This window comes from Phacochoerus africanus, chromosome 14, assembly GCF_016906955.1.
Source record: "Phacochoerus africanus isolate WHEZ1 chromosome 14, ROS_Pafr_v1, whole genome shotgun sequence".
Classification (NCBI taxonomy): Eukaryota; Metazoa; Chordata; class Mammalia; order Artiodactyla; family Suidae; genus Phacochoerus; species Phacochoerus africanus.
In genome coordinates this window covers 39660010-39672232 of record NC_062557.1, presented here as the reverse complement: position 1 = coordinate 39672232, position 12223 = coordinate 39660010, and the positions used below count along the sequence as shown (strand labels likewise).

The 12223-nt window shown below is 44.1% G+C and overlaps 2 protein-coding genes, 1 long non-coding RNA gene and 1 other non-coding gene across 4 annotated transcripts in view; 3 read left to right on the top strand and 1 right to left on the bottom strand.

Annotated features, from left to right (window-relative positions):
* The first annotated feature begins 4514 nt into the window (after nucleotides 1-4514).
* LOC125115118 (uncharacterized) lies at nucleotides 4515-6708 on the top strand. The gene is made up of 2 exons (XR_007131984.1): nucleotides 4515-4682; nucleotides 6596-6708. It is a non-coding gene; the product is annotated as an uncharacterized LOC125115118 (long non-coding RNA).
* Nucleotides 6379-6475, top strand: LOC125115332 (Z30 small nucleolar RNA). The gene has a single exon (XR_007132043.1). It is a non-coding gene; the product is annotated as a Z30 small nucleolar RNA (small nucleolar RNA).
* A 792-nt stretch (nucleotides 6709-7500) lies between the features above and the next one.
* On the bottom strand, nucleotides 7501-12135 carry PEX12 (peroxisomal biogenesis factor 12). Its single transcript, XM_047758917.1, has 3 exons — nucleotides 11338-12135; nucleotides 10224-10777; nucleotides 7501-8746 (listed from the first exon to the last, which is right to left on the bottom strand). Exons 1-3 carry the CDS (start codon nucleotides 11461-11463, stop codon nucleotides 8347-8349), a joined length of 1080 nt encoding a protein of 359 aa, XP_047614873.1. The 5' UTR covers nucleotides 11464-12135; the 3' UTR covers nucleotides 7501-8346.
* Nucleotides 12136-12142: 7 nt separating this feature from the next.
* Nucleotides 12143-12223, top strand: part of AP2B1 (adaptor related protein complex 2 subunit beta 1) — a 129343-nt gene continuing 129262 nt past the window's right edge. Inside the window, exon 1 of the mRNA XM_047758915.1 lies at nucleotides 12143-12179. The gene's annotated coding sequence lies outside the window, so the exon portion shown is untranslated. The remainder of the gene's footprint in view (nucleotides 12180-12223) is intronic.

Here is a 12223-nt window from a genome sequence, read left to right as displayed (position 1 = left end):
CTGCGGCGGTTCTGTTTGCGGCTGTGGGTTGGTTCAATCCCTGGCCCAAGAACTTCCACACACAGGCCACAAAAAAAAAAAAAAAAAAGCACATAAAAGAGATTTGATGCAAAAGAGGAGCCAGTGTGACCACAGAAACAGAGATTAGAGAGATGTGGCCGAAAGTGAGGGAATGCTGGCAGGCATGGGAAGCTGAAAGAGGCACAAAATCGGTTCTCCCCTACAGCCTCCAGGGCAAGCACGGTCCTTGCTGACACCTTGACTTCTGCCCACTTATGTCACATTTCCAGCTGCGAGAGAATAAATTTTTGTTGTTTTAAGCAACCAAGATTGTGGTAATTTGTTACAGCAGCCACAGGAAACTAATATACTTCTCTTCCCCTAAATCAAACCATCAAACAACTCTGTGTTTCTACTTCAATTTGTTTATGATGAACTAACATTCCTAAATAGTTTTCTGAATACCCCTCATTATTATTATTATTATTATTATTATTATTGTCTGTGGTTACTGTTCCTATGAAGTTTTGCTTTGCTGGTATTACCCTCTGTACCTTTTTGGCTGAAAAGTTTCTAGGATGGGGGCAGAATGGATACTACGATGTATAATCAGCATAGCAACATAATAAATTGCAAAGGCCCGCTCTCAGCTTCAACTTTAACCCTATTTCACTCACATCGTTTCCAAATTCAGTCTCTTTATTGCTACCATCCATCTACCTTAATTCTCAGCTTCACTCTTATGCTGCAATCTTTCTGATATTACTTGCTTTTAGAAAGATGAAAAGGACCATCATTTACTGGACACGTGCATTTGTGCACAAGGGACCAAGCTGGGAGGGTGGCACACTATGTGGAAACTGAGATCACATGGGCAGTAAAAGGAAGAGCTGGGGTGCAAAGCCAGGTCGGTTTAATACAAATGCTCCAACTCTTCCCACTGCCTTTCAAGTCTGGGATTCTGGATTGCTTTGCAGTCTTTGAAATCAGAAATCTAAAGTACTATTTTATTTTTTTTTATTACTTTACTTTTATTTTATTTTATTTTATTTTTGGCTTTGCCTGTGGCATGCAGAAGTTGCCATGCCAGCAAACCTGTGCCACAACAGTGACCTGGGCCACAGCAGTGACAATGCCAGATCCTTAACCTGCTGAGCCACCAGAGAACTCCCAAGAACCTCCCTTTTTCTTCTCAAAATAGGAACTAGACTATTCTTTCCTTCTTGTCCTTCTTCAGTGCACTATTGGAGATCAAATCAGAAGGAAAGATAATGTGAAAGAAGGGCAAAGAGAATTTCTCTTCCTTCTTCAAAGTTCCTTAGTTAAGTCCCCTGGCTATGAAGAGTATGTTATCAGGCCAGGGAGGATCTCACATTTTGGCTCTGATACCTCAAAGCAAATGTCCACGACACAAAGTAACTAGAAATAGGTAGCTTTAACAGTGTTATTTTTCTATAGGTTTTTTGTTTTTCTGTTTTTGTTTTTGTTTTTTTTTTTGTCATTTTAGGGTCATACCTGCGGCATTGGGAAGTTCCTAGGCTAGGGGCCCAATTGGAGCTGCAGCCACTGGCTTAACACCACAGCCACCGCAATGCTGGATACTTAACCCACTGAGCGAGGCCAGGGATCGAACCCACATCCTCATGGATACTAGTCGGGTTTGTTACTGCTGAGCCACAGCAATGGGAACTCCCTTCTAGGTCTTGGGAAAGTGATTCAGCCATGCTCTTGGTAGTTGACCAAGAACTGGAGTCCCCAGTTTAAGATGTGTTTATTCGGTAAGCATTTCAGTTTATCCACAGAGGTAGTTACAAATGCTTCAAGCTCAATAGACTCAAACTGCCAAATACCAGCCTCCATCTCATTCAAAGAGATGATTTGTCTAGAATAGCAGACTAGATAGCATAGTGACCACACCACTACCTGACTCTCGGTAAGTCTCCTTTCATTCATTCTCTCATTCAATCAGCTGGGGTTTTTTTGTTTTTGTTTGTTTGTTTGTTTGTTTTGAGAATATAGGGCATTGAAATCCTAGCTCTAGCACTTTTTCGCTTTGAAGCCTCGCTTAAGATAATCCAAGCTTCAGATTCCTTCTGTGTAAATTGCAATGCCTTCTCCATACAGTTCCTGTGAGAATGAAGTGACGTATATAAAGAGCTTAGCATGGTGAATGGCACATGTCAGCTTTTCACTCAATAACCAATTACTAAGCACTTACTGTCTTCTGAATATGGTGCTATGCTCTGGGGCTACCTGTCATTTGTGCCATTTAGTGACTGCATTTTTTGGGCCAAATCTGCAACTTTGAGGATCTCAAATTGTCCTCAGAACAACTTCTAAGACATGCTATTTTCACCATTTTATTTATTTAGTCTTTTTTTTTTTTTTTTTTTGCCATTTCTTTAGCCACTCCCACAGCATATGGAGGTTCCCAGGCTAGGGGTCTAATCAGAGCTGTAGCCACTGGCCTACACCATAGTCACAGCAACGCCAGATCTGAGCCTCGTCTGCGACCTACACCACAGCTCACGGCAACACCGGATCCTCAACCCGTGGAGCGAGGCCAGGGATGGAACCTGCAACTTCATGGTTCCTAGTCACCTCTCTATTTCTTATTAGCTCTCACCTGGACCATTGCAATTACTTGCAATAACTTCCCCTTCTTTCACTCTGCTTTCCCTCGGTGAATTTAAAAATGCAGCATATTGAGTTTCCAGTGCTAATCACCTATCTCCTCAGACTCTGAAATCTTCCAATCTTCCACTTTCTCCAGAGTAGTCTAAACTACACAGCCAGCAAGCCATCATCCTTAACAAAGTTTCACCCTGTCTTTCAAATCTCCTACCATCCCCTTTCTTTAATGCTGGTCCTCAACACTGGTCCTCAAGCTTTGGTATGAATCAGACTCTCCCCTGGGGCACTTATTTGAATATAGATGCCTGGGATCCAGTTACAGATTCAACCTTACTGATTCTGTGAGTCTGGGTTGGGAGTTTTTGTCATTTGTTTTTGATCTTGGAGGAAGTCTGTGTTGTTAAGTTTCCTCCTGGTATTTTTCTTTTTTCTTTTCTTTCTTTCCTTTTTTTTTTTTTGGCTGCACCAGAAGCAACCTGAGCCAGGGATGGAACCATCACCATAGCAGCAACCCAAACCAGGGCAATGCCAACCGGACCCTTAACTGGCTACACCACAGGAGGACTCCCCTCCTGGTGTTTCTTCTAATTCACTGAATTTTGAGAAACACTACACTGTTTTACCTTTATCTTTACCCTTATGCTTTCTAATTTAATGCAGGAGTTAAATGATTTTCTCCCAGAATCTCCTAATTCTCAAACCCCACCCATCTTCCAAGGCCCAGATCAAATACTTCCTCTCCCATGAAGTCTTTCCTGCTCTCCTTGGAACTTATTCATTGGCTACCTCTTCCGAATTTAGGAAGCGCCCAAAGCCCCGACAAGCCAGTGAGTCTCCCCTGGACATGGACGGAGGGACAGAGTCATCAAAAGTCCATTCCAGGAGTTCCCATTGTGGCTCAGCGGTTAACGAATCCGACTAGGAACCATGAGGTTGTGGGTTCGATCCCTGGCCTTGCTCAGTGGGTTAAGGATCTGACATTGCAGTGAGCTGTCATGTAGGTTGCAGACGCGGCTCGGATCCCGCGTTGCTGTGGCTCTGGCGCAGGCCGGCGGCTACAGCTCTGATTAGACCCCTAGCCTGGGAACCCCCATATGCTGCAGGAGCGGCCCTAGAAATAGCAAAAAGACAAAAACAAACAAACAAAAACCCCGTCCATTCCAATCTCTAGCCCTGAAGCGGGAACAAATACTTTCTTTCCGGAAAACCAGGGCACACACACTCTACAAGCCTGCCTCAGAGGCCCTTTCCCAGTTGTGAAGCAAGGCACTAGTAAAACCACTCCGGACTACATGCTCCTCGAGGTCAGACAATCGCAGTATGCACGGGAATAGCTCAGAACCTCGCTTTGAACTCAGGCCGGAGCCCGCCACGCAAAGCGGCGATGGAGAAGGCCCTGGAGGAGCCAGCCAGTTCCACCCATGACGTTCGTCTCGCCCTCCCATTGGCTGTTCCTCGCACCAGCCCCGCCTCAAGGCTCCGGGCCACGTGATCCTCCGGCCGCTATGCGATTGGTTGTCGCGGGAAGGCCGCTCGGGACTGTGGGACGCCGGCGGGGTAGCATGAGCAAGGAGGGTTGGGATGCTGAGTGTGGGTTCGTCCTGGGACCGTACCGCAGAGGCTCGTCTGCAGTCACCCTCTACAAGCCGGGGTGACCTGCTGAGAGTTTAGGGCGTGAGAATTTTGGGGAGGTTCGGAAAGGACCTGCCGATCCCCTGTCTGAACCGTTGGTTTGAGCTGTGGCTCCGGCCCTACTCGCGTTTCCCCGCAAGGACGGTTTTCTCAGGCTTTACTGAAGTTTGTGGGGTTTGGACGTTATTATTAGCAGGAGTAGTAGTGGGTTTTTTTTTGTTTTGTTTTTTGTTGTTTTTTTTTTTTAATTTTAGCAGCAGCAGCAGTAGTAGTGTTATCATTTTGAGGGTCCACTGTATATAAGCATTGGTGGTCCTTGCGCAGGGCAACATGCGGAACGCCATGAGTTAGAAGCTGGGGGAAGGAGGACTTAAGGATGCTTGAGGTACATCCTTAACCAGCGCGCAGTGTGGGAGGTAAGTCGGCTTTATAATCTAATGCTTTTATAATCTAGAAGTTTAGGGTTTAGTAGGGAGAGTCGCTCATTGAACGAAACGCTTTTATTGAGCCTTTTGTGTACCAGGCATATTTCTGAGCGTAATGGAAGACTTAGTTCTTTAGGATTTCTGAGTGATGGGGTTGGTGGGAGAGACGGGGAGGTGGGGGACGTGAATGGGTGAGTGATTGGCATGTGTTGTGTATTGTGGTGGGAAAAAGTGCTATAGGAGTCACAGGAGGGGATAACTGAGGGAGTAAGGGACCACTTATCAGAGAAGGTGACATTTGAACAAAGGTTTAGAACTATAATTAGTCATTCTCCAGGTTGAAAGGGGGTAGGGAAGACATTCCAGACGCAGCAAAATGTACTGAGGAGGAGACCTAGGGAAGTGTGCCCGCCGTATGTGGTTGGAGCACAGTTGGAGTTCTGCTCACAAGTTTCATGCTTTTCGACAAAGTTATTTACATTAAATTCTTTCAGCCTGTTTGTTCATTTTTAAGTGTACTTACTTCACCCGTAGAGGTTGATGAGATAGCTCCTGTAAACAGGCACTTTGTTGGTTTCCCTCTCCTATGTGGAGTTTAGTTGCTGAATGGAGAACAAAGACCATAGCTGATAGTTTTCAACCGTGGAGTGTCAATTTATTGACATGTATAAATGGCTGAAGGAAGCATGTTGTGTCTCCAGAATTGTTTAGATACTGACTGGTAACTATACTCGAAGGCTGGAGAGGGTAACATTATTTGTGATCCTAGTATTTTAACATAGCATGTCAGCAATAGTAAACCACGAGAAAGTGTCATTTAGAATAAATGAAATGCAGTCAGCTTTCTCATTCAGAAATTGACTGTCCAGGTTGTGGAGTACCCAGGCTTTGCATTGCTTCCTTTATCTTGCCCAGGGCCTGGAGAAAAGTGAGATTTAACCTTATATTTAGCTGGTAGTGGAAAAATAAATCTGATAATCAGACCTCAGTTTCTCTTTGCAGCTCTGCGGTTAATTTGCTGTGGACCTTTGTCAAATCTTAGCCTCCCTTGGTCTTGGACTCTTTAGAAGGCTCCTTTATAAAATTTATATGACTATACTTTTCATCTTTGTTGGCAGCAGAATTGTAAATCAAATTGTATATTAAATGACCTGGAGGGAGTTCCCATTGTGGTTCATCGGAATGGACTAGTATCCCTGAGGATGTGGATTCAACCCCTGGCCTTGCTCAATTGGTTAAGGATCTGGTGTTGTCCTGAGCTGTGGTGTAGGTTACAGATGCACCTCGGATCTGCTGTGGCTGTGGTCCTGGTGTAGCCCAGTAGCTGTAGCTCCGATTTGACCCCTAGCCTGGGAACTTCCATATGCTGCAGGTGTGGCACTGGGAAAAAAAAAAAAAAAAAAACCTGGAGTTTTATAAAGGAATTTAGTAGAATTCCTACTATACTATAAATCCCTTCACGGACAGTTCTGAGATTTTTATCTTGCGTGGTGTTTTGGCTCACTAAAAAATGCTTTTCCACTCTACTCTGTATTTCAAAGATCAAGTATTGAAAGCCCATGGTTGAAACTTACCTAAAAAGAAGCACTTTTTTTTTTTTAATTTCATGAGTGAACTTAAGTTTTCTTGGATGTGAAAATAGCTTGTTGAGCTGCTTTTAGGTAATACAAGAAGGTGAGAGACAATGATGCGATGATGAGTGAAGTATAGTCTGACCTGGTATTGCCATAACTTCTGTGTTGGCTTTGACCAGGGTATGACCCCTTAATCTTCTCTCTGAGCTGATTCTGCTTGTGGTTTTTCCACATTGGTATGTTCTAGCATATTTGGATACTGGTTTTATCATGTAAGTGTTTCTTTGATATGCTTTTGAATTACTGACACTTTCATGTTTTCCTTTGTAGGTTAAGGTGAAAAACATGGCTTTGATATCTTCATGGAAGACTGCATTACTTCAATCCTAAGTCTGGTTCAGTTCACGTATTGACTTATTACTATATTAAAAATGTTTAATTAACTATGGTATTTGTTCTCATAAAACCCTGTGGCTTAATAAGGATTTTTGCAAATACCCATTATACTCGTTTTATGGTACATAAAGTGTTAATATTTTAAAAGCTATAGGATATTCTATTTTAAATTTTTGTTTTATCACTTTGGTGCTATCAGAGGATGTGCTTTGAATTGCTAAAGACTTGTACTGGAAAACACCTGTCTCACCTGTTTCAGGATGAAATTATTTTCCTCCTTCTTCTTCTAGTACTGATTTATTTTTAAGCCCATGTATTTTCACCAACCTGCCAAAAAGGGTAGTGGCTTGCATTTTTCTACACAGGCAACTTAAGTGTTTCTGTAGTATTTCTGAAATAAGGTATTTCATATAAGACTGAACTCTTGCAGTTTCAGTAGAGGATTTCTCTCCAAGTATTGGATTAGCAAAAAAAGCAAAATGTTAATACCTCAAAAAGTCAAAGCTGGTCTGAATGAAAAATTTAACACCTCAGCTTATCTTTCAGTTTCCATATAATCATGACAACCTGGAACAGCTCTTTGCCAAAAGCATTTATTCTTAAAAATTACTTGTGTTTCATAGAAACATTAGTAACAACCCGAATTATTCATGCCAGTTTGGCAAATTTTTTGTTGTTGTTGTTGTTCTTTAGCGCCATACTTGTGGCATATGGAAGTTCCCAGGCTAGGAGTCCAGTTGGAGCTACAACTGCAAGCCTACGCCACAGCCATAGCAACTCAGGACCCGAGTCTTGTCTGTACCTACACCACAGCTCACAGCAACACCGGATCCTTAACCCACTGAGTGAGGCCAGGGATCAAACCCATATCCTGGTCGGATTCATTACCACTGAGCCACAACAGGAAGTCCTAACAAACACTTAACAGCAAGCATAAAGAGCTTATTAAAAGATCCTTTCTTCGCACATAGTTATCAGTATTTTACTTCATCTCCTCATTAATAGCTTTGCTTTCACATTGAAATCTTCAGAGTATTCTCTGTATAAATTCAAGCCCTATTTTCCTTTAACCATTTTCCCAAGAAAGATATGTAAGGTTCACAAAGGGATCTTTAAAAGTTGATCAACTATAGGAAATGTTATTTAAGAAATGGGTCACAGCATATGGAAGGAGCTGTTTTTCTAAACATTCCAAGTATTGTTTCTAAGTATTTCTGTAAAGAGCAGGTCCAGCATTCACACTGTTTGTAAACTGATAAAAACCTATTCCTCATGTGCAGATAAATGCTTTCTTTTCTAAAAAGGCCTGCTTCCCCTTCACCACCCACTTTTTTGGGGGAGGTTTTCCTGGGAGCTTCTGTACCCCTTGTTCTTTAAGGAAGGGGACAGGCAAAGCTTCTGTGCCAAGTATCCTTTTATTTACTTCCTCCATGCTGACCCTCACATCCCCTGCCAATCTTGTTTCTCTCACTCCAGCCAGCTCGGTCAACTCTAGGGATGTCTTGAGAGCAAGCTAAAAGATTAAGATCGAGCATATCCTTTTAAAGAAATCCATGTCATTACTTAAAGTTCATAGAATTACTGAGAATGAGAAGTATCAAACAATACTATTTACCACGTGGAAGACCAGCCCTGTGGCCTTAACAGCACAATCATTTTGTTGTGAGATAAGGTGCTAACCCCTTTCAGTTCTCAGGGGAGTACAGTTTAATTAGATGTTGGACTTCTGTTGGATAACCTGTGATGGGACAAGCCTGGTGACTCCTCACGTAATTAAACACACAGCGATAACAAAACACATAACCAGAGGTGGCGAGAACAGTGTCGTTCACCCGGTTTTTACGACATAGTGGGCACACAGTCTTCATTTTGGGTAACAGGGGAGAATCAGAATTGTAGTCTAGGTGTACAGGTGGTGGTGGTGTAGGCAGGGCAGTCAATGACTTGATGGTTTCTTGATTTTCAGATGAATACCACCACTCAAGGAACTGCAGGAAGAACACACCCACAGAAAGGCCAGTAGAGAGGGACAAGGCAACACCTCCCACAGCTTTCTTCAGAGCAGACTTTATCTTCTCACCAATGCTGTTTAAAACAAGGAGGCAAAAGGAAAAAACTATTTAGGTAAAATCACAGAATGACTAAATTGTCATCAGAATCACTAATTCAGCTCCAGGATTGAATAGTTGCTGGACTGGCATTATCTCTGTAAGGATCTATTTGAAACAGTTCCCTCTTTCTGACTTACAGTATTTTAGTATAGGAGCTAAGCTTTATTTTGTTTTGTTTTGTTTTGTTTGGCCTCGGCATACAAAATCCCAGGCCAGGGATCAAACCCCGGACATACCTGTAACGCAAGCCACAGCTGTGACAACACCGATCCTTAACCCACTGAGCCACCAGGGTACTCCTAAGCTTTGTTTTTTTTGTCTTTTTTTTTTTTTGCTATTTCTTTGGGCCGCTCCCTCGGCATATGGAGGTTCCCAGGCTAGGGGTTGAATCGGAGCTGTAGCCACCGGCCTACGCCAGAGCCACAGCAACGCGGGATCCGAGCCGCGTCTGCAACCTACATGACAGCTCACTGCAACGTCAGATCCTTAACCCACTGAGCAAGGGCAGGGACGGAACCCGCAACCTCATGGTTCCTAGTCGGATTCGGTAACCACTGCGCCACGACGGGAACTCCATAAGCTTTGTTTTTAATGACTAGGGTTTTGTTTGTTTTTTGTTTTATGGAAGAAATTAGTTAGACATTGAAATTAGTGACACTTTTTTGGGGGCAGGAGATACTAATAACCAGAAAAAGAAACAACTCACTTAAAAAATAATTCAGCAGTATTGAGGAATATAAATATGTATATATTTTTTTGCTTTTTTGGGCCGCCCCCCAAGGCATATGGAAGTTCCCAGGCTAGGGGTCCAATTGGAGCTACAGCTGCAGGCCTACGCCAGAGCCACAGCAACAGGGGATCTGAGCTGTTTCTGCAATCTACACTGCAGCTCACGGCAACGCCAGATCCTTAACCCACTGATCCAGGCCAGGGATCAAACCCATATCCTCATGGATCCTAGTCGTTAGGGTTCGTTAACTGCTGAGCATGCAGGGAACTCTCCAGGAATATATGTGAACTTGTTGGAGAACACACACTAACTAGAAACGGGATAGCACCATGGTTAAGAGCAGTCTTTAGAACTATATTGGTCTGGCTTGACTCTCAGCTCTGCTCCTTCTAGTTGTATGGCCTTGGCAAGATACTTAACTGTTGGAACTTAGTTTCTTCAGGTGTTAAATGGTCCTAATACATTTATTTCATTGAGTTGTGATGAGGATTGAGATAATATATATACACATCTAGCACAGTTTCCTTTAGCGAGTGTGGACAAACATGTAGCCAGTATGAGGAAGGTTATCGGGATGACAGTCCTTGTTTTATGGACACAAGAATTTTTTCTCTGATTTTATGAAATACCTCCACGTGGACTGAGAGAGGTGAGTTTCATAAAATTTGGATAAGCTTTTAGAATTTATCAATCAGATTTGGGGGAAATGTTAAGGCCTTACCTCCCAGCTGGTTGCTGCATCATGCTGGCTTCAGCTGGTTTGTGCTCCAGAGCTTGTATATCATGAACTGTAAGCCTCCCAAGGCGAACTCCAGCCAGACTCAGCAGTGGTGAGTGATGCTGAGCCTTTCCTAGGATGTACTGAAGCTGTTGTACTAGAAACCAGCCTTCCCAGGCCATGTTAACAAATGGGTAGGCTGCCAGGAAGGCTCTGTAAAATTGCTTCCAGCGGGAAGAAGGGGGATGGATGGAATATTCATCCTCTTCTCTCAGGCTGGAAACTAGCTTCTCCAGCTTCACTTTCAGATAGGGAAGAAGAACCAGGAACATAATTGACTTCCAGAGCTGCCTCTTTGGGAGACCAGCACTGGCCAGTCTCTGAAGCTTCTGTGTGTCTCCCATTACAATCCTCTTTAAGCCATAAAAGTTTTCAGAAAACGAGGCACTGGTTTTAGACAGATAATGCTGCTGGAGCAAAAGATCCAGCACGGTAAAAATTTCATCAAACCATCTCCAAAAGAAGCCATAGTGGGCAGGATTTGATTCTGCAAGAACCTAAAGCAAAATAAATAAACGAAATTTAATTACACATATACTATGCCTTGTATTTATAATTCCTTTTTTCCCCTCTAAATTCTACTATTTTAAGCTCCCTTAAGTGCTGGGTATTGAGTACACACAACACTCAACACAAAACAGAGACCCGAGTAACAGTTAAATCATAGGATATGAATTATATGCAAACTGGTTATTTCAAAACTTAGGCCAACAGGAGTTCCCGTGCTGGCGCAGGGGTTAACAACTCCGACTAGGAACCATGAGGTTGCAGGTTCGATCCCCGGCCTTGCTCAGTGGTTAAGGATCCGGCGTTGCCCTGAGCTGTGGTGTAGATCGCAGACGCTGCTCGGATCCTGCATTGCTGTGGCTGTGGTTAGGCCGGTGGCTACAGCTCTGATTAGAGCCCTAGCCTGGGAACTAACATGTGCCGCGGGAATCGGCCCTAGAAAAGGCAAAAAGACAAAACAAAAAAAACTTAGGCCAACAAATACATTCAAATTGTTGGTTTAGTTTTTACCCAGACATCTCTAAAACGTTTCAGGGAATTAAATCCTTACCTTGACCACATGCTGAAGAGCAGGTCTCACTGCTGTCATTAAACTTTCCTGCGCTACCACTTCAAAGATGGATGGCTGGTCATCCACTACAGAAGCAGTTGTGATGTGAGCCCCATGTTCAGCCATAGTTTCCTGTGTGCACTGGGTTTTACTTTGCACACAAACTCCCTAGCAAGCATGAACTTTTGGGGAGTATCAGATGGTGCTCAGTTTTGAAGATAACTTTCTGCAGGATACCCCCTTAATTTTACAGGAACTAGGCAAAAAAAGACCTTTTCCGGAGGCAGAGGGGAGGGGTTCTTGGGTGAAGGAGGTTAAGAACCAAGTTGACGCAGACGCGGGTGGCAGTGGCGAGTGGGAGGGGGTGACGTGATTAATGCTGCACCTCACAGGGTAGAGCGTGTGACAGAGGGGGACAGGTACGGGCGAAGGAGCGCTGAACTCTCGAGCCGCAGTCCTGGAAGCTGTCAATCATAGACTTCAATCTTAAAGGCTCCAAAAGCCAGGCGGCTCTGAGGGTCCGCTCGGTCAGGCTCAGTTGTGAGCAGTGCAGTCCCCCCCCCGCCTGCTCCCGTCCTAGCGCGCTGACTCCTGCGAAGCGCCAGAGACCCGCGACCCAGCGTTTGAAGGCAGGTCTCCGCTTTATGACAGAAGCCGCAACCGGAAATAGATCACGGGGCTTGGAGAAGGCTGGCCGAGGCGAGGCGAGGCGCTCTAGCCCGAAATGCGACCGCGAGACCGGAACTAGAGATCTCTATGGCCTCACTGGGACTTCCGCTTCCGCCTCCTGCTGAAAGTAAAGAAGGCGCTAGGGGTTTTGCTTGCAGATCCCTTCTCCGCTGGTTGGTTTTACTCTTCCTAGTTGTTTTTGTTTTGTCGCCTCATG

What these genes read in the sequence shown, in the direction of transcription:
- PEX12 (XM_047758917.1), bottom strand. Translation starts at nt 11,463, where the DNA reads ATGGCTGAACATGGGGCTCACATCACAACTGCTTCTGTAGTGGATGAC. An exon ending in CTCTTCAGCATGTGGTCAAG is followed by an intron (nt 10,778 to 11,337) that starts GTAAGGATTTAA and finishes ATTTTGCTTTAG; the next exon opens with GTTCTTGCAGAATCAAATCC. An exon ending in ATGCAGCAACCAGCTGGGAG is followed by an intron (nt 8,747 to 10,223) that starts GTAAGGCCTTAA and finishes TGTTTTAAACAG; the next exon opens with CATTGGTGAGAAGATAAAGT.